The following is a 20,978-nucleotide window of genomic DNA, read 5'->3' as shown; positions in this document are numbered from 1 at the left end:
CACTTATAAGTAAATAGCCTTGATACTTTGGCAAGTGCTGGCCTGATACGCTTTCGGTATTTAACTTGATAACCTGACATTACATTTTTTTGCTCCTTAAACATCTGGTAGACACGCAGCTTCCTTCCTGAAAGGACTTATTCCATACATTAGATTTACTTGTGGGAAGGCTGTCCTATGATCAATTCAAAGCTGCATTTTGTGTAATGCTATTCCTCACCCGACTGTGAACACACTAGTGTCAGTTTTCAGAAAAAAGTTTTCAAAACATTGACTTATATTGCATGCTCAATAGTCGTGGTGCATTAAGCAGGAAGAGGTTTTATTGATTAGTTTCAGTGCTCGAATGTTCATAAATCATGTTGAAGTAAGGCTGTCAAGTCTTTGTCATATACTCCGATTCGTCACTTTCATTTGACTTGTTCAACCTAAGCAAAAGCTCCATATTACATGTTTTAATTCGCTTGGTAAGTAGGCCTACCATGCTGTCAATATTAGCAATATAAGGAATTGTGTTTTAACAGTATGCTTAATCCATACATGGAAGTGTTGTTGGGAAAATAAATCAGTGTAAAGGGACTGTAAATATAATATCTTTCTAAACTGATAAATCCTTCATGTGTTCTTCTATTGCTGGACTTTTCAATACTTGCGGTTTTCAAAATATATTAACTTGCGTTGAGAAATTATTGGCCCTTCTAGTGGATTGAAAATTGTACACCTGACCCTGTCCATTTAATTATTTATTGCATAAATTTCTATTGATACATGCACACGTGTATAAAAAGATCAAATTTATTTGTACCGGTATATCAAAAGTTTCACAGACGATAATTATAAACTAATCATGACACCTCAAATTGAACTTTAATAACACAGAAGTTATAGGAACAGTTTGCCATAGTTTTAGTTACAAGAATCACTACACAGATGCGCAATTAGTGTCAAACACCCTGGCTTGATTCATATTTATGCTTTTACGGTTTTACAAGTGCAAGTAGGGCTGGGGTGAAGTCGGGTATCAGACTGATTTGATACCAAATCGCTTGTTCAAGTACTAATCATTGGGACATCACACAGTAAGAAATGTGTACCTCTTATGCTAGCACATCGAAATATTGATAGACAGATATTAACGGCATAAAGAAAATCTTGTCAAGACCATCCATAGCCTGGTGTTTCATATTTTGGTACTACGGCCAATCGATGTTTCAAGGTGTGTCTATAATTTGTGTACTTGTCCCAGTACATAAATAAGATTGCAATTAATGCTCGATTCCTATTCCAGTACTAGAATCATTGCACCCGACTCTAGTTGCAAACGTGTGGAATCTGTGACCCATTTCATGATGTCACTGTGGACGCTTGTCACATTTGTCTTGCTTTCAAGATCCTTGTTTGATCACAGCCTTCATTTTAATCCCTCGGATTAAACGTTCTGCCGATTTAATCTTCGGAATAAGATTCACTTCTGTAGTAAACCTCTCTTACGACTTCATATGGATTCTCATCATCGACAAATGCATCGTCGTTGTATATAGAAGCTGTGTCTCTTTCACCATTTTCCGGTGGCACGAAGTACCCTTGGTTGTCTTCTTCCTGAAATGGCTCGCTGTTGTAATCTGAAACTGGTTGTATTTGTTTTTCCTCAGTCGGTGCAGTGTATCGCGGCTCGTCTTTCATTGGCACCAGGTATCCGTTGCTTTCCGCTGTGCCGGGTGTTAGTTTGTATGAGTTTACTACGACGGCACTCTGGTTCTCGCTGTCGGGAAAGGATATGAACGAATGTCTGGGGTTGGGTTGGTATTCCACAATTATTTCGGTGTGCTCGTATTCGTTTAGCTCGATGTCTCTTGAAACGGTGTCTAGCATCGCATCTTGCGATTGGTGATGTGATGGTGGTTGTTTCTTCTTTTTTGATCTAAAATAGAAGTATTTTTAAATATTTCATCGAAACAAAATGTGCAGTAAAGATCTATTTGACCTTTCGAAGGATCAGCATTTTTAATCACATCTGCTGTAGAAGTGAGTGTATACATTCAAATTAGATTCGGTGGTAGATCTGGCTCGGTAATAAACTTAGTTTCCCTTCAAATCTCCATCGCCGAAGCAATGAAAATAAAGCTGCTTTGCTCAATTATCTACTAAAACATACAAATAACTACTAGAAAATGGCTATTATCATAATAGACAAGTTTTTGTAATGAATATGTCTGAACAGTATAGTATTTTTACCAAGTGTGTTGTTGCGATAGTGCTAATTACATATTTGCAAGTACTATTTCAGTAAATAAACCTATTATGACTCGATACTCGGGATTGTAACTCAAATATATTCAATCTGTGTGCCATTCTGGGGTAACTGAGACAACGGATCTTTGTGCCTGGCTGTGCAGATTATTATTGATTATCAATTAGATTATTTCCAACAATACGGACTAGAATGGATGCAGTCCCCTATAATTTCCATAAATTTAGAAAAATGTTTCCGGAACACTCACCTCAAAATAATAGCGATAACTCCTATGACGATAAGCACCACAGGAAGACCGATCATCAACGCGTATTTCAATAGCTCAGACGATCCTAATGTATTTTCGCCGTCACTTTTCATATAGTCGAAATCCGCAATGGTGGAATTGCTTGACTGGTGGTCTGGTTTGGTTTCGTCATTATCTGTCATGTGTGCTAGAAAATGTTCCGAAATGGTACTTTAAAAGATAGATCTAATAAAAAAATAGACATTATCTTTGCTGTACTATTATTAAGGCTTCTTGGAGGTAGAAAACTTCAAAATTCAATTGGATTAAATATTCATATCGAAATAAGCCCAAAGATATTTGGCTGGCACTCGTCAGGGGTAATCGTCACCAACCACGGTACTAGAGAAGTTTGAAGAACGGTGTGATATCATTAATTGTATCACCAAATATGATGTCGCTGGCATGAAATTTTGAGACGAAGAGATCGCTTATGTTCATTTCGAAAATATTTAGGTTTTTTTCAAGATGAATATATTATTCAATTGTACTAGTATAATAAATAGAGTAGGTCCATAATCCATTGATTGGACAGTGCTATTCAAATGGAATTTCTTGTGCCATGCTCTGAAATTTGGGATTTGTATCGTATTCTTAAAACTCACCAGGCGTTGATAATGGGTCTGTCTCGTCGCAAGCAGACTTGTGAAAACTCGCCGTGATATCGAAACTTATTTTGAAGGAGTCTTCCTTCGTTGACTGAAAGGATAACGTTGACATTTCCTCCAAAGGCACCCGGATCATTACCGCTTCCGTGCATTGAAGTTCGGACTTAATCGCTCTTAATATGTCAATGGTGTTGCAAGAGTTTTCTTTCGTAGTGTATATAAAGCAATCTCCTTTGGACAATGCACATCTGTATCCTTTTCCTGGAAAGTTTGTCAGATTATGGCAGAGAATACATGGGTGTTTTCTTTAATCCAATTATCGATGTGATTTTACCATAATATTAGTGCAGTATATTGGCAGAAGCTTTTAACCCATACCAGCAGATACACAAGTTTTATCTTTCCTATGTCCCTGTATGATAGTACGATATGTAGATCACAACTAATTCAAGGGCTTTATGCAACTGTTCTGTTCAACACTTGTAAATAGTTATGAAAAGGATTATCGTTACCGGTAGGGATTATCCCTTGTTATATTTGTTATTATAAATGTTGGTATTAGCTATTGTCGTACGTAATATCAATGGCTGCAAATTAATATCCACATGATTTTTGGATTTCAATTACTTCCTTTATCAAGAAGATTAGACAACTAATCCCAGGGGGTTTTGCAACTGTGCAACACTTGTAAATTATTTTGAAAAGGATTACCATTAACGGTCGGAATTAATCTTTCTTATAGTTGGTACTTTAAATGTTCGTATTAGCTATTGCGATACGTAATATCAGTAAAATATGGCTACAAATTGATATCCACTTGCTTTATTTTATACTCATGGACTTCAATTACTTCCTTTACAAAGAATATTAAGTTATCTAGTAATCAATACATAATCACCAATACACATTTCTATTTTTATCTGTAAGCTAACGAGTATTTTGCAATGACAAAGTCTATTTCTACAAGCTAATCCATTCTAATCCTAATCCATGAATAGAGCCTACCTGGAAATTTTAGGTGTCCGAGACATTCTGTTTCCTTTTTCAACTCCGCTTTGTTGACTTTGTATGCAATCACAGAGAATTTAGATTGTGATATGTGTGGTATCTTCCACGAACATGTAGAAACGGTGGCTGCACCCTCGTATGATATTTTGACTTTGCCATCGTGAAGAACCAGGAAAGTCCGATCTTGACACGAGTTGTCATCTCCGTTTGATGTTAAAGTCAGTTTTGGTGATATCACAGATGCTTGTCCATGTTCGTAGTAATCTAAATGATAAATGAAGGTTAATATCACCTAACTTTGCTACCAGTCTATGTTTTTGATCATTTTTAAAATGTAGTTACCTGTCACGCACAATGTTAACAGCCACAGTAAAAGCTTCTTTGTAATTCCCATTGATTTTGTTTTGGCGGTATTCCGTGTAGTTTTATGGATAATTATTGATCTGTAAGAAGGAAGATAGGATATCAAGTTTTTTTTTGTAAACTACACCCTTTCAAGTATATCCATTTCAACCTAAATCACTCAGAATGCAATTCCAATCATAAAATTAAAGCATGTACGTTTGCATTATCGAATGATGATTCTTTTCTTTAACATCGACTCAATACTTGCGGTCTCTTAACCAAATTTCTCACACACAATATAGTCTGCATATATCCTGAAGTCGCATGAATAAAGACTCACTTTGGACGCCATACCCTCTCCTTTAGAGTCTCAGCACTACGGAAATCAATTATGCACGTGCGTCAACCTATGATGAGTCGTTCATTCTTCTGATGCCAGTCTGGCGAATATTTCGTACAGGAAGCTTGAGGCTAATGCACGGCCGTCACTTAACTGACTATTATGATGAGTGAAATACTTCCTGGGACGTTTCTGCTAAATATCAACTTTCACATTGTTCAAGCAAAGCTGTTATATACCGATATGCATTCTTACCGGTAGGCCTGTATACAAAAGCTAATACATATTGAAATGCGTCCTATCTGGTATATACAACATTTATAGTAATGGCACTGTAGTTTGTGTGAATATATCTTAAAATGTTTGTCGCAATTCCATATTGTCATGTGAAATGCGGGCCTTTTTGTGATTACTCGTTGTAATGTGATTGACGTGTTACATAATCGTAGCTCGTTTTTACATCAATTGCTTCACCGTCACATTTGATTAGCTTGTGGTAAATAATTTTGCAACTCCGTGACTTTTGAACCTAAGCACAATTGTCAGACACTTATTTTGCAGCCACTGTGACTAGCATGTCGGCAAAGCCCACATTACGCCAGTCAGACGCATCTTTCGCGGTACGTTAAGTTACCTCAGCTAATGTACGTCAATGATCCGCGCTTCCTAGCTTAGTGACGCTAATTATTGCGATAATGTGACGCAGTGATGTAATGGGGACGTGCAGCAATATCAGCAATATCATACCTTATGCCAGCTGCCACACGTAACCCATATAACGCACTCACAAAACTATCATGAACTACTTACAGAAACTAATGGATGTTGCTGTTGGATTATTCTGGAAAATATCTATGAAACTTGGACAATGCTTGGCAATTTAGTGATATGTATTTTTCGGTCATGAGGTGACGGAATGCAACTAATCCTTTGCACAGTTGTAAGAAAGCTCGACCTGATTAGTAACTTCCTGTATTGGAAACGGTAACCCCGGTTTGACATTGATCACTGCTTTGTATAGCTATTTTGGATTTGATCCTTGATATGCTTCAGTATACTTTCACTTTACCTCATCTACAACACACCACAAGCCATTTAAAACCTTGTATACAACATACTGTGCAGAAAGCTTGTTTGCATATCGACTTGGTTTTGATTTTCATGTGGCATTTGACAAGAAATCGTGATATACCATAGTGAACTCCAAATTCTATGATATTGAGCACAACATTAGATGTCTCTAAATTGGCAATGAAATTTCCGACATCAAATCTGCAGTAGGCTACATGTTGATCATCTTTCAACATCATTTTCAATATGTTTTGGGGTTCTCGTGCTTATTCTTAGATTTACACAGCTTGGGTGAATATAGTGTATCCACTGCACAGGTCCTGAATCATGACATTGATACTTTGCGACTCTTTACCACACTGATAACTATTTTATGCTGCTCACAAGATATATTATTAGAGCATAATTCCAATATTTCCAGTTCATGCCTAATGATACATTTGTATCTTCCAAGTTTTTCCTTCCGACTGTAGTTTCGCAATCCATTGGAAACTCTTTTACCACAGCTGCTTATAGATTAGGCACCCGGTAGTGTGTTAGTAATTAATTTCCCTTTGAAACAATCTGTTTGTTGTCATGTATCATTCATGTCAGAACAAATTTAACCATGTTTTTACTTCATTGGAATATGTATGTAAAAACCGGGTTTCTTTTGTCCCCTGTGCTTATATTGCTGCGAGAGCTTATTTGTTCTTACGTAATTCAATCCTTTCTTACGTAATTGCAACTGATTGTATCATTAATTTCCTGTCATTGTGATTCCTATCCTCGTCGTTAAAGTAATCAATACTGTTTGTAATGCTGATCACTTAAATATCATCTGCCGAATTGAGCTGAACGGAAAATTCACTAAAGTATCGTTGAGGTAGATATACAAAGATGCAGCAGATGTGACCCAAAATTGAACAGCTTTAAGACTTTGGCCTTGACACAAGGTGACGCCTACAGAGAACCAGATTTCAAATAAACAGATTTCAAATAAATTCACAAGTGTCTATATTCTTTATTCGGTCTTTAAAACCGGAAACGCTAAATCAGAGCGGTTTAAGAAATATACAGTTGGCAATGCGAAGAACAACTCGTAGCTTTAACACAACAACATTCACTTACAAACGAAGTACGAATAATTTCTAGTACAGAGAAAATATGTTTAATAGAAAAGGAAACATGCTTAGCACTTTCAATCCGACATGAAAAATTGGGGTAAAATATGTTTACAAGAGTTTTGACGTAACACTCGAGTCTACTTTGAGTAAATGCAGTTAGCAGTAGATTGGTATCTCTTCTATTTCGTTTGGGATCTTGATCAGAGCCCCTTCTATACTTGATAATAATCAGCTTCATGCAGCTCCTCCACCCTCCGAGTTTCGTAGCTTTCGTCTGCTTGGTCTGAATCGTCATACGGAAGATCCTGTTTGCTTTCCATTTCCTCTCTTGAAATCTCGGCGAGTTCGATACCTTTTGCCTTTCTGTTCGATCGTTCCCTTTTTATTCTGAAAAGAGGTAGGTGTTGTAATCGTTTTATAATCTCACTTTTAAAGTGTACTACAATTGGTTTTAAGGGACGGATATCTAATTCGTGTATTTCCCAACTATGAATGAATAAGTCAACAATATTTCTAATTTCAATAGACTCTGGAGGTACAGAAGTTAACTATGCAATTTAATAACATAATCATATTGAAATAAACCCAAATATTTTCGGATGACACTCGCCACGACTAATCGTAATACATATCAATTATTAACACTCAGAAGTAATACTAGTTGCTAACAAATTCTCCTGACAGGTGTCAGCTGAAAATTTTTGGGTTTATTTCAATATGAATATACCCTTAGATGGTCAATAGCAAGGGGCAGACAGGTGGTGTAACTACAACAAGACATTTTTTAATTAATTTCCGATTCCAATTTACATTATGCTCGTAGTTAGTTTCCTCAAGTTGATATTATTTGTGATTTTATGCCAGTATCACGATCACCTAGGTATGGAAAATTATTGCATAATTTTGACAGCTCTCACAGAATATCAGAGTGACATTGAATATATGAGTGCTGGGATTTTATATACCTTTCATACTATAGTATGGTTTTAGTAATAGTACTACTATTATTTCAAATTCAGAATTTTCTCACTTTAATAGCTCCGCTTCTACAGGTTGGAATTGAGCCAGATTTGGTATGCAGTGTTTTTTGAGCAATCTAACAATTATTCAAACTAGCCAGTAGAATTTGAAGTAAAAAGTTAACAAAGAAATAAAACTTACATTGTTATTGCAATTAAAACCAACGTAATGGTCCCGATCATGACAGCGGCGATTGTGATTACAGTTTTTTCCACAGATAGCTCCTCTTTATCATCGTTATTGTCAGTAACTATCACGTTCTTTTCTCCCTGTGAATTTCCTGGATATATCGGAGGATGCCATTAGTGTGGTCGGAACCGTAGTTTGAAATCATGAATGACAGGAAATCTTGTCATATCCACGATGTAGGTGTATTCTGTGTACCTTGTTACCCATTAAATAGTGTGAGTTTTGAATGTTCGATATGTACACTGTACGAGCACACTCATTACCATCAAAAGTTGAGTAATCAAAGATAACTATAAAATTGATACTGTTTTACACTGTGGAAAGCCAGCTTGAAACCTTAATAGGCCATCTCACAGTATAACATACAGTACAATGTTAGGTACGTTAGTGGAAATTCCATATTTGTTACGTCCTGATTGACCCACGGAGATAGGTATGGTTGAGAAAATACCAAGTCATCTCTAATGTGATGTAGATCTGGGATTTCATTCTTTTTGGTCTCACGGAATGTACATATTTGAACTGGATTTAATTTTGGCAGGGCTTGGGCATGTCAATTTTTATTCTTTCGAGTCCAGTACATATGCAATGTGTCTCTCTTTCGCACACTGTTCTACCTATCCATATGAACTTGAAGTAGTCTTTTTAGTACGCATCAGACGCAAACTTGGACAACTAGATGATTGCAATTGTCGAATTCGAACAATTGATATAATGTCAGTACTTTAATTCTAATCAGATTCCAAGAATATTTCAATACACTCATCTTAATTATAATCTAATTTCTGGTTTTCCTGGAAAGGCTGCAAGAGAATTGTATCATACGAAACGAACCTGGCTTGGTGTACATACATATCCCCTTTCTGCCTATTAGAGTCAACGCTAATTTGAGAGCTTCTTGGAGGTGCAGAACTTCAATACACAATTGAATGGTATATTGATATTGAAATGAACCCGGATATTTTCGGGTGACACTCGTCAGGGGTAATCGTCAACAACTGGTAGACAATTGGAAAGAACATTGTATATCAGCAATCGTATCTTTCCAATTCTCTACTATTTGCTGAGGATTACCCCAGTCGAAAATATTGGGGTTCATTTCAATATGAGTATACACTATTCAAATGTGCGGTATATTACCAATTCAGAGTTTAATTCAATTTCCAAGTTTTTTGTGAAGTCAGTAATGCTAGTTTTCATATAATTTGAATAAAAGTGCACACCAATAATTAAAATTATGATCTGATTTGGATACGCTGAAAAATTTCTAAATTTCTTTCTGATCAGAAGCCATCAGCAATGAAGTAGGCTACTTATCCTCTTTTCTAGTACTTGGGTGAGTTTGACCCACTTTTGATTCTTGAGAGGTTTTACTTGAGAGAACTTCGACCTCTCCTATAGGAAAGCTCAAAAATCCAAACAATTTTGTTGCGTTGTAGCTTTTGTCAGGTTGAAAGAAGTGTTTCGATAAATTTGCGCTAAATTTTGCAATAATAAAGGTAATTTAGTTTGACATTCGAATGATCAAGTTTCCAATTTTGCCCAGCTTTTTCTAGAAGCAGCTGGCGGATGCTTCAGATACATAGTTGATACACACGATCATGCTCTTACCTTTTTCAACACTTGCCTTTACTCCAAAATTGATCAGAGGCTTATCTGTTCAAGACAGATCATTAGTTAGCTTAATTGCGGACATTGATCATGTTAGTTTGTATACTCACTGCATTTAATCGCAATGTATATCATTCTAAAATTTCCTGAGGAATTAGATGTTTGATATTGTATCCTGACGGTGTCCTTAAATGAGTTATTGTACATTGTCTTGTTACATTTGAAGTTTTCTTTCCCAATGCGTAAGGACGTGTCTTTTGAAGTGCAATAGTCCTCTGTCTGATAAACCAAGCAAGTGTGGTTCACTTTTGGACATCCATCACTCAAGCGCCCTGATACAAAATAATAAAGGTTATTTTTTGTCTTCTTGAAATTGATATATTTGTACCGGTGTCACTGCGCAGTGCGCACGTGTTTGTCATTGAAGACATTATTTATAATGATTTAGAGCCGGTGTCGGCATGCCGCCAAAATGTATAAGTCTCAGGGTATTGATTATTAATTTGTCAGTTAGACAGTCTAAGTGCACGCTGCACCTAGTTTGCACCACTTACTGGACATTGTAATGTTGATTATGTCACGTTTTAATGATATCATTATTCTTTAAATCTACGAATTTTAGCATACCTGATAACACCAACTGGTCATTGCAGTCCGATTCAAGTCGTGTGGCTTCTTTGTGATAAACCAGCATAATGACTGTGTAGTTTTGCATAAACACATCTTGCGGTACTTCCCATGTGCAATTTTGTCCTCGTGTGCATTGAATTTCTGACCGGTCAGATCCTAGTCGCTTTATACCAACATCTGAGCCACTCTTCTGTGAGTGTGAATCTGAATGAATATCCATGAATATCACTCTGAATTTAGGGTCTGTAAGTTACTTACCTTGGATGTAACTTGCAAGGCAGAGGCACAGAAAAGAGAGATTGGATATCATTATTTATTACATTATCTCGGCATCTTGGTTATTTCAGTAAAGCTGTAGATGATTTCATGGCTTATAAAATAATACGATATAATATGATATAATTATGCTCTACTAACTAGTAAACACGCATTGAAGTTGTCTATTAACGGGAGCTTCCAATTGGACTTAGAGAGTCAAAAACTGTGTTTGATACGTAGATTCTTAGTTGTTAAGAAAGAAACTAAGAATTTTCGTAATAACTGCGGTCCTCTGCACCAACATCATTTAGTAAATTGCAAACGTAACCTTACTTGTCCATACCGTACTGTAGTATTAATTGAATTATCATTGTCAGCTAGAAGATGACCGCTGCACTGCACTAAACATCCAGACATTAATTACCATCATTTACATTTTGTTAGTATTGATTGATGTTAACGACTTGCATAAATGTTATTGATACGAACAAGTAATGAACATCAACATCTGATCGTTTTAATATTGCAGAAATTAATGATCTCTCTAATACTTCTCATTCACCTGTCATGAAATGATGCGTTTTTGAGCTTTCACACTTTAAAATTAATCTAAATTACCTTCCCATAGTGCAGCAGCAATATGATCTGTCTATGTGGAGTCAAATTTCAAAATACCAACATGAGACACTGTTAGGGATCTGAAAGCTTACTATATAGGCTATCCACGGACATGACGTATGACTTTGAAGGGTTTTGAATAACGTCACAAATCGATGATCACCGCCAGGTGTGATTACATATTTACCCTTACGCCGAAAAGCTTGATCCTGTAAACATAGTTCAGATACCCTGATTCTATCGTTTTTCATGGAAATGCAGTCGTCCCATATGGATAGCGCACTCTGGCTGTTAATTTCAATGATCTACGCTGATTAAGATACTTCCTGAAGCCATGCAGCCCGATGTAATGTCGCGACAGGGGATAAGGGAAATTTCTAATCAATACCAGTATACCACACAAATCAAGGAAGTTATTCATAAAAAAGGTTAGCTCAGTGTAAACAATATGGCGTTACCTAAGGGCTATCTCGATTTTACTTTAAATTTATACTATTAGACAATCTCAGTAACCTGGTTAGTCCGATGTTAGTTAATATTAAACTTCACTTTGACTTGACAGCATTCGCACCTATTTTGATTCTTTAATAACTTTTAACAATGTTCAATATTGAATTTACAATTGAATAGCGGCCTCATATCGAAATAAATCGGAATATTTTCGGCTGACACTCGTCAGCAACTAGTTCAATTGTATATTAAAGTTCCGTACCTCCAAGAGTGTCTTCAAACGTTGATATTTTATCTTTATGAGGGAGTATGTCAGCGTCTCGCACAAAAAAACTAGCCATCAGCTGATATTGTTTTAATGTTAGTAATTGACACCTCTGGCGATTAATTGTTCTTTTTTTTCAAAGTGGCATGCTAGATCGACAGACTTATTGTCTACTTCACATATTACGTCTTACTGCAATTCAAGTCTTACTGCAATTCAGTAACATCTTAGCTCATATTAAACGTCTCATATCCTTACTATTTCCACATTACGCTCAAATGAATGCTTGCATTGCATTAAGGGAAATGTAAGGAATAGTCAATGGTACGCTACGTATTTCCTGAGTAGCATGTTGTTTGATGTCACTCTTTAAAAAGGAATACATTACACATTAAACTTGGTAACAACATGGATTTATAATACAATAATTTGATACAGAATAATTACGATAGAATTTCAGTGACTACTTATGTTCATTCATACTCCACAGATCATTATTGACTAAACCTGAATGTCACTAGACCGGAAGTGAGCAATAAATATTACATAATCATAATTCTTCATTATATCTTTTAATATTGAAAGTATCTCACATATTTTCTTCGCTACAATCTGCTTGCGTCTTCTACATGGATTTTACCTACCACAATAAAGATTGTAATCTCATATATACCGACTTGAATCTTAATGAATAGTTATTATTGTAACCTTATCTTTTGTATTTCTACACACTATGTTCCCTATTCCTGCAAGATACCTTGCCTTGTTAACCTCTGTGTGCTGTTTGATGTTATTGTTGTGAAACTATGTCAATCATGTGATGTCACACATAGGCGAACTGTCACATGGATATCGTCAGTCACACTTTCACACGGTTCGCAAGCATACCGGATGATCTCAATTGGGAATTACCTCATGTATATCGTACAATTTTAAAACATCACCGATGTTTACCTATATAGCACAATTTGTTAAGTTGCCTACTCATAGACATAATTATTAACGCCTCCGACCAATTGTTGCCTTTGGTTTTGCTATCTTACTCCAACTTATTACCTAATTATTTACTCTTTTTGACACCTGTTCCCGGCTGTTGCTTTTGAATGCCTGAACTCAATATAGCCTGGTGCTTTACCAACCTTATTCAGGTCACTGCTGACTTTTAATGCAACATTTAGCATGCAGAACACGGTGAGATACGACCAAACAAATGAAAACAAATTGATGAGAAAAGAAACAATCTATCCACATACAGTTTACTAATAATGGGAAAGTTGAGCTGGCATATGTTGGATATTAACCTTATCAGGTCAAGTCTAGGCTTGGTTGGCTGGATATCTCTACTAGAAATACCTAAAATTTGTGTACACCTGTTTTGGACCCATGTAAGATCGTCATTCGAAATAATTTTTATATAATTTCCTACAAAAGTGCTACCATATCAATAATAAGACTGATGTAATTCCAGAACATTCAAAAACAGCCCTCTATGACATATTGATCTGTAGCATTTGGAAATGCTTAGCAACCCACATAAAATACATTTGGCAAGCACTGATCTAGAATACGCTTGAAGTAGCTGTGATTCGCTCTACGTAAGTAACACAGTATAATCAATGCTTCCAGAATATTATTTATTTACAAAAGCTACACGAAACACTAATAAAACCACAGGCATTACATTATACCATTACGCAGTATATAAGCTCATTGAAGACCAAACCGTCTTGAAACTTACTCCTTACAAATTTCAGACCTTTCTAGTTGTAATCAAACATTGCAAATACATATTATCAGCATATAAACATTACAAACATTTGTTCATTTAATCGGATAAATTTTGTACGTAATCTTCCGAGTAATTGTGTTTCCAAAAGTGAATGTTTTCGTAAACGGTAGCATTTTCGCTCAGGTTTTGTGGATTCTTGAGTGTATATTGTTTCCTGGACTTCCCGATGTCGACTCTGAAATTGAACGGCATCCATGAAATTTTCCGCATGGGATTACCATTCCTCTGTTTATGTTCTGTGTCTATTCTGAATCAGTAAATTCATTGATAACTGGAGATAATACTGATTGGTTCATTGGTTAGTCCTCTTTGCGTTAATTGATATGACAGCCTGCAATCTGATATCTAAATGATCATAGGATATGCATAATATTACCGTCCCTTGTTCCGTTTCTGCCAATGCGTTAATTTTCACAATTCATCAACCAAATTCCAAGGGAAGCATTTACTAGACGTGTTCCGACCCGCATAGTCTAGCATTTATTTGAATATCTTACCTGAAGCAAGCTACAAACATTCTAATGGTGACGCCGCAAGCCATATCCAAATCTCCGCCAATAGTAGATTATATTGATGTGGATTGCACCGAACTCTACTTGCTGCGATCACTATTTCCTTCTTTACAAAACTTCACTTCACATACAGCACGATCAAAGATCTCAATCCATAATCCATATCAGATTGATCATGAAGAGGCTCATATCCACTTGAAGATGATATGCACTGCATTAAACACCAGAGTCAATGTAGGCTTATTTTTCCCTGAAAACTGAGTAACAGATTGAAAATTGTCATTTGAGTGAAAAATAATTGAAATTCAGTTGGTCTGATTGGATTGAAGTGACAAGTAATTCCGGTCAATTATGATTTTTTTGATGCCGAAACTCATCTCTCACATAAAGATCACATAATCTGAGAGATTGTCTTTTGTATTGAGAGGGAAAGTGATAATGCTGCGAATATGTTAACGCTTGGTCGCACACTACGTATTTGATTGAATAATGGTATATTCATATAGAAATAGTCGTCAGCAACTAGCACAGAATTGGAAAGAGAATTGTATATCAACGTGATTATCAAAAAATACTTATTTAGGCAGATTTAAATATATCCACCTCATTACTTGTGAATTAGAACAACAACATTAGAAATAACAGCACACTGGTATCACAGTTCACGTCAAGTGTTTTGTAGCTGTTCGGCAACTAAATTAATTTTGAAATACATAACTATAATTAGAACTACTACATACTTTTCAAAATGTTCAATTAAAACTATGACTAGAACTCAGGGTTGTGACAAGCCACAAGTCGATCTCACTTTTATAGTTTTGACTCGAGTCAAGTCCAGTCATTTACAATTCGCCACCGAGTCAGGTCCGAATCCAAGTCAGCTAGTAGAGGGTCGAGCTCGAGTGATATAGAATGGCTCACAGTCATATTATCGTAATCTTCCTCAGTCTTAACAGTTTCTGGCCCTATTTTCCAAGTATCAGGACTGATAGACGAAATACCAATAACGTGGTAACTACACTATTCTTCGAAGGTACAATGAAAGGTCTGTCTTGGCCGTCCTAGTCTCGAGTCATATACAGGTCGAGTCAATACAAAGATTGACTCTCGACTCAAGTCCAGTCTCCAAAAAATCACATGTTACGTCCCTGCTACAGAGTGTCCCATCCAAATAATTCCAACTCCATTTCCAGATACAAAGGGCTGTTCTTCTTCGATGGGAGATTCCGGCCCGTGCCCCTCGAGCAGACGTTCGTAGGAGTGAAGTCCATGAGCCGCATGCAACAGGCTCAGGAAATGAACAACATCTGCTACGAAAAGACAGCTAGGAATGTGGAACGTGGTTATCAGGTACCTATGTGATTTTGGCCTCAAGGGACTAATTCAGTATTAAGCTAAATCAGAGTTTCATTATCTTTTTTTGGTCGTACCCCATGAGATTTCACGAAATTTTGTTGTTCACTGAGCCTTTGCGTCTGTTTCAGGTTTTGGTGTTTGTCCACGCCCGAAATGCAACTGTCAAGACTGCACAAGCTCTGTTGGAAGTGGCGAGGAACAACGGGGAGACGCATCTGTTCGACACCAGACAGATGACGGGTTTTGGTCAAGCTGAAAAACATGTATTTTATCTCCTAACGTTATTCACACCGATTTTTACAAAGTTTCCTCGCCTCTTCTGCTGAATTGTAGCAGGAAAATGTTAGGATGTTGTAAATCCGCAGGTGTTAAGTAGATATACTTACTCTTGGCGACAAGATAGCGTAATGGTGGAGCTTCCGGCTCTTGTTTGGCAGGTTGTTGGTTCAATCACAGGCAGGGTCAGGCCAAAGACCTAATTAGTAACACTGGTATCCATGGCTTCCCCGCTTGTAGCTCAGCATATCCGGGAGAGCATGAAGGGTGGTGCGAGACTCAGAAAGCCGCTTACAAGGCTATATCTGCACCTTCCTTGTCCAGCGGCATATGCACATCATGCACTCATGGTATGCATATTGCATTGATCGTGTGTATGTATATCATGAGTCGGTGTATATGCCGCAAAAACATCAAGGACAAAAATAAATAGAACGTCCTATTCCTATGTTCAATGGTTCTCAGAACCTTGTAGTACCTTATCACTGACCACCTGAATATAGAAACCACAAAATATACGCATTTTTCATGATGGTAACAGTGTTAACCTTCCGTTTAGTTGTCAAGCTCGAGAAATCGTGAGATGCGGGAATTGTTTGCGTCTGGATTCGGCATCCATCACGCCGGAATGCTACGGTCTGACAGGAACATGGTGGAGAAATATTTCGCGCAGGTAACGAGAATTGGCTTGAATTTCTTGTTGGAAAAATGAAAATTTGATGAATGACAAAATTTTGATGAAATGTTTCGAATTTGTGAGATAAAATTGCAGCAAAGCAGCCTGATGATCATTGAGTTCACTGCAGAGTCGATAGGAGTAGTCAAAATTTGACCTTCATCACAAAGTTTCAAGACTTAAAGTTGAGTTCTCAAATTTTTATGAATACGCCCACATTTATGATAGTGAAAGATTTCACGCCCCCGTTATCGTCATATCAAAAAATATGAAAAAGAGCAACCACAATGTATGCAATCCCAATGCATTGTGGGTGGCATGGAAGGTGTTATGGCTGTTGAGACACTTCTCAAATATTGGACTCAGACCGTAACTGAAGCAATAATTACGAGCTGGAGGTAAATATTTTGTTAGACATAATCATATGCAATGTTAGCACATAGTGCACGGCTATTTTGGTGTCTAATCCCTTGTATTACCCTAATTGAACTTAACTCAAACATGAGCCAAATCGTAAGCCATATTCCTTCTATTGCCCTAATTGAGCTTGGCTCAAACCATAAGCCAAATCAAAAACCAATGGCATAGCTACACGCATTCACCAGATACACTTCATTCGGTAACATTTTCTGATTAGTGCAAGGTTCTGTATCAGTTAAAATCAAACATCAGCGTGTGGACTGTGGATGATACGACGCAATTATGACATTTATAATCGAAATATAATTAGGATTATTGCATTTGTTGAAACTTGGAAGTTTCAGCACAAATTAAACTCATTCCGAGTTAAAGTAACATCATTTCTCTCAGGCGGCTTTGCGCATCCCCTCCTAGTTTTAGCACCACTGCTTCAAGTGGTTTGATATTGTGCAGGGATTCATCAAAGTCCTCTGCTGCACTGCCACTCTCGCTTGGGGCGTTAATCTGCCCGCGCACGCCGTTATCATCAAGGGAACGGACATCTACAACGCAAAGCAGGGCACGTTTGTCGATCTCGGCATACTGGACGTAATGCAGGTATGATATAGAGCAAGTTTGCTTTGTGACTGCGTAAGTGCCTATGCATAGTTTCCAACTGCTAACCTAAATAATTTTTGTCAAGATGCAGACTTTCTACTGTCCCCACAGTACTGCATTGAGTAGATTGATGTTCATAATCTGAGTATGTGAGTAGGGATAGGCACAATCGGAATAATCCTAATTCTAATCTAATTTGGAAAAACCAGTTTTCATTATAATTCCTATCTAATTTTGAAAAAATGTATAGCCATAATTCCAATTCTAGATTAATTCATCAAAAACTGTCGATATAATTCCTATTCTAATGGAATTTGGAAAAACCCAAGTAGTTATAATTCAAATCTAATTAGACAAAACTATGTAACTACAATTCTAATTGTATTCTAATTTGGAAAAAACTGTTGCTATAATTCCAATTATAATCTGAAGTGACGTTGCTCTTTGTTGCCAAATTACGGCTATGATAATTCTACATTTTTCCCCAGATATTCGGTAGAGCTTGGGCGTCCGCAATTCGGCGCTGTAGCGATAGTTCAAATTATAATCTAATTTGGAAAAAAACTGTAGCTATAATTCAAATTCCAACCTCATTTGAAAAATACGTTTAGCTACAATTCTAATTGTAATCTAATTTGGAAAAAACTGTGTAGCTATAATTCTAAATATAATCTGAAGTGACGTTGCTCTTGGCTGCCAACTTATGGATATAACAATTGTAAATTTTTCCCCAGATATTTGGCAGAGCTCGGCGTCCTTAATTCGACACTGTAACTATAGTTCAAATTCTAATCTGATTTGGAAAAACTGTGCAGTTATCATTCTAATTCTAGTCTGATTTGGCAAAACTGTATCTACGGTACTAATTGTAATCTAATTTGGAGAAAAAACTGTGTAGCTATTATTCCCATTATAATCTGAAGTGATGTTGCTCTTTGCTGCCAACTCACGGTTATAATAATTCTACATTTTTCCCCAGATATTCGGCAGAGCTGGGCTTCCGCAATTCGACACTGTAGCTATAGTTGAAATTCTAATCTAATTTAGAAAATACGTGTAGCTACAATTCTACTTATTATCTGAAGAGACGTTGCTCTTTGCCGCCAACTCACGGTTATACTAATTTTTTCCCAGATATTCAGCACAGCTGGGCTTCCGCAATTCGACGCTGTGGCTATAATTCAAATTCTAATCTAATTTAGAAAAAATTGTAACTTTGATTCAAATTCAAATCTACTTCTGAAAAAACTGTGGCTCTAGTTTAAATTCCAGTCTAATTGAGAAAAAAACTGTGTCGCTATAATTCCCATTCCAATCCAATTTCGAAAAAACCATTCAGCTACAATTCTAATTGTAATCTAGTTTGGAAAAAAAAGTGTGTAGCCATAATCCAAATTCCAATTCAATTTCGAAAAAACCATGTAGCTACAATTCTAATTGTAATCTAGTTTGGAAAAAAAACTGTGTAGCTATAATACAAATTCCAATCTAATTTGGGAAGACCATGTAGCTACAATTCTAATTGTAATCTAAAAAAACTGTGTAGCTATAATTGTAAATATAACCTGATGTGACATTGCTCTTTGCCGCCAACTTACGGCTATAATAATTCTACATTTTCCCCCAGATATTCGGTAGAGCTTGGGCGTCCGCAATTCAGCGCTGTAGCGATAGTTCAAATTATAATCTAATTTGGAAAAAAAACTGTAGCTATAATTCAAATTCCTACCTCATTTGAAAAATACGTGTAGCTACAATTCTAATTGTATTCTAATTTGGAAAAAACTGTGTAGCTATAATTCTAAATATAATCTGAAGTGACGTTGCTCTTGGCTGCCAACTTATGGTTATAAGAATTCTAAATTTTCCCCAGATATTCGGCACAGCTGGGCTTCCGCAATTTGAAACTGTAGTTATAATTTAAATTCTAATCTGAGATGTAAAAAATGTAGCTACAGTTCAAATTCAAATCTAATTTTGAAAAACAATGTAGCTACAATTTTAATTGTAATCTAATTTAGAAAAAAACTGTAGCTATAATAAAAATTACAATCTGAAGTGAGGTTGCTCTTTGCCGCCAACTTACGGTCATAATAATTCTAAATTTTTCTTCAGATATTCGGCAGAGCCGGGCGTCCACAGTTCGACACCACCGGAGAAGGGACCATCATCACGACCCACGCCAAGCTGTCTCACTATCTGGCCTTGCTCACCAGGCAAAACCCGATCGAATCGCAGTTTGTGTCGAAGATCACTGACAATTTGAACGCAGAGGTACGGTGTCATAGCTTGAATATACCATGTTCTTTGTAATTCTCTACTAGTTGGTTAATATTACTGTTTGTTTTTCTTCCTAGATTTGTTTGGGCACCGTTAACTCTGTGGAGGACGGCGTGAAATGGCTGTCCTACACTTATCTCTTTACCAGAATGAAGAAGAACCCATTGCATTACGGGATTGCATGGGACAAACTCAGCGTGAGTTATTGTCTCTGCGTATTTTCACCAAGCTGTTTGCTGTGTGCGCCTTGAGAAATATTACCAAAGAAGAGGTTCCCAGACTCGAGTCAGAGTTCAAGTCGTAGAGTTCACTACTGTTCGGTATCGAGATCAAGTCAGCCTCAAATCACTCCTGTAAAACTCTTGGGTGTAAACGAAGGCCACGGATTCATAATATAGTCATTTTTCTCACTCTAAACATGTTTTCGAACAGATAAAAGACAGTTTTCAAGCCCGTTTTTCAATTATCGCCCCCGGTATACAAGTTTTGAAGAAGTCATGTAGAATTTGTCGAGCCTCGAGTCAATACACAAATTGACACGGGTCGAGTCATTTTCCATATTTAAGAAAAAGACTTGAGTCAAGTCGAGTCGATAAAAAATGGCGACTCAAAGTCGTTACAAACCTGATTGAAACTATAGTTTCCGTTGATAAATTATCTGTTAGTGACATGGAGCGTACTGTTTCAGTTCAACACTAGCGATAATTTCCCAGCGGTTTTCACGTCATAATTATGATTCCTTTCAGGACGATCCGCTTTTGGAACGTTGGCGGGCGGAATTGATCAAAATCGCCGGGAGACATTTGGAGAAAGCCGAAATGGCTCGGTTCAACGAGCGTACAGGTTACAATTACAATTAGTATAAAGTCTTTTTAAAATTAGACTCAAATTAGAATCGCTGAATTTTCATGATTTTCATAAGCGTGATGGTGGCAAATGCCCCATGTTTCCACTAGAACTTCGAATTGGTGGTGCTAATTAGAAAGATACAGCCCATATAAACTTAATTTATA

General features: G+C 36.8%; 3 protein-coding genes across 6 annotated transcripts in view; 1 reads left to right on the top strand and 2 right to left on the bottom strand.

Moving 5' to 3' along the window:
* LOC145435605 (activating signal cointegrator 1 complex subunit 3-like) overlaps nt 1–20,978 on the top strand; it is a 193,456-nt gene that overhangs the window by 142,329 nt on the left and 30,149 nt on the right. For all 4 annotated transcript variants that reach the window (XM_080312889.1, XM_080312888.1, XM_080312890.1 and 1 more), the window contains exons 16-22: nt 15,554–15,710; nt 15,845–15,979; nt 16,552–16,665; nt 17,542–17,685; nt 19,801–19,959; nt 20,043–20,162; nt 20,712–20,808. In XM_080312889.1, the coding sequence (XP_080169015.1) occupies nt 15,554–15,710; nt 15,845–15,979; nt 16,552–16,665; nt 17,542–17,685; nt 19,801–19,959; nt 20,043–20,162; nt 20,712–20,808 (926 nt within the window). The remainder of the gene's footprint in view (nt 1–15,553; nt 15,711–15,844; nt 15,980–16,551; nt 16,666–17,541; nt 17,686–19,800; nt 19,960–20,042; nt 20,163–20,711; nt 20,809–20,978) is intronic.
* On the bottom strand, nt 780–6,034 carry LOC145435612 (uncharacterized). Its single transcript, XM_080312909.1, has 5 exons — nt 4,499–6,034; nt 4,154–4,420; nt 3,146–3,409; nt 2,502–2,688; nt 780–1,921 (listed from the first exon to the last, which is right to left on the bottom strand). Exons 1-5 carry the CDS (start codon nt 4,548–4,550, stop codon nt 1,447–1,449), a joined length of 1,245 nt encoding a protein of 414 aa, XP_080169035.1. The 5' UTR covers nt 4,551–6,034; the 3' UTR covers nt 780–1,446.
* LOC145435616 (uncharacterized) lies at nt 6,892–11,006 on the bottom strand. Its single transcript, XM_080312919.1, has 6 exons — nt 10,727–11,006; nt 10,466–10,672; nt 9,949–10,170; nt 9,839–9,883; nt 8,180–8,318; nt 6,892–7,405 (listed from the first exon to the last, which is right to left on the bottom strand). The coding sequence occupies exons 1-6, from the start codon at nt 10,776–10,778 to the stop codon at nt 7,231–7,233; spliced, it is 840 nt and encodes a 279-aa protein (XP_080169045.1). The 5' UTR covers nt 10,779–11,006; the 3' UTR covers nt 6,892–7,230.

This window comes from Botryllus schlosseri, chromosome 3 (assembly GCF_051294905.1).
Source record: "Botryllus schlosseri isolate E-star chromosome 3, Bs_hap1, whole genome shotgun sequence".
NCBI classification, from domain to species: Eukaryota; Metazoa; Chordata; class Ascidiacea; order Stolidobranchia; family Styelidae; genus Botryllus; species Botryllus schlosseri.
The sequence above is the reverse complement of the archived record's forward strand: the minus strand, read 5'-3'. Positions and strand labels throughout refer to the sequence as shown.

Excerpts from the sequence above, each read along its gene's own strand:
- LOC145435612 (XM_080312909.1), bottom strand. The coding sequence starts at position 4,550 with ATGGGAATTACAAAGAAGCTTTTACTGTGGCTGTTAACATTGTGCGTG. Across the intron at positions 4,421-4,498 it reads GTTAACATTGTGCGTGACAG|ATTACTACGAACATGGACAA; the intron begins GTAACTACATTT and ends TTTATCATTTAG. Across the intron at positions 1,922-2,501 it reads GTTATCGCTATTATTTTGAG|ATCAAAAAAGAAGAAACAAC; the intron begins GTGAGTGTTCCG and ends CTTCTATTTTAG.
- LOC145435616 (XM_080312919.1), bottom strand. The coding sequence starts at position 10,778 with ATGATATCCAATCTCTCTTTTCTGTGCCTCTGCCTTGCAAGTTACATC. Across the intron at positions 9,884-9,948 it reads ATACATTGCGATTAAATGCA|ATAAGCCTCTGATCAATTTT; the intron begins GTGAGTATACAA and ends TGTCTTGAACAG. Across the intron at positions 8,319-9,838 it reads AAAGGCAAGTGTTGAAAAAG|GAAATTCACAGGGAGAAAAG; the intron begins GTAAGAGCATGA and ends CGATATATCCAG.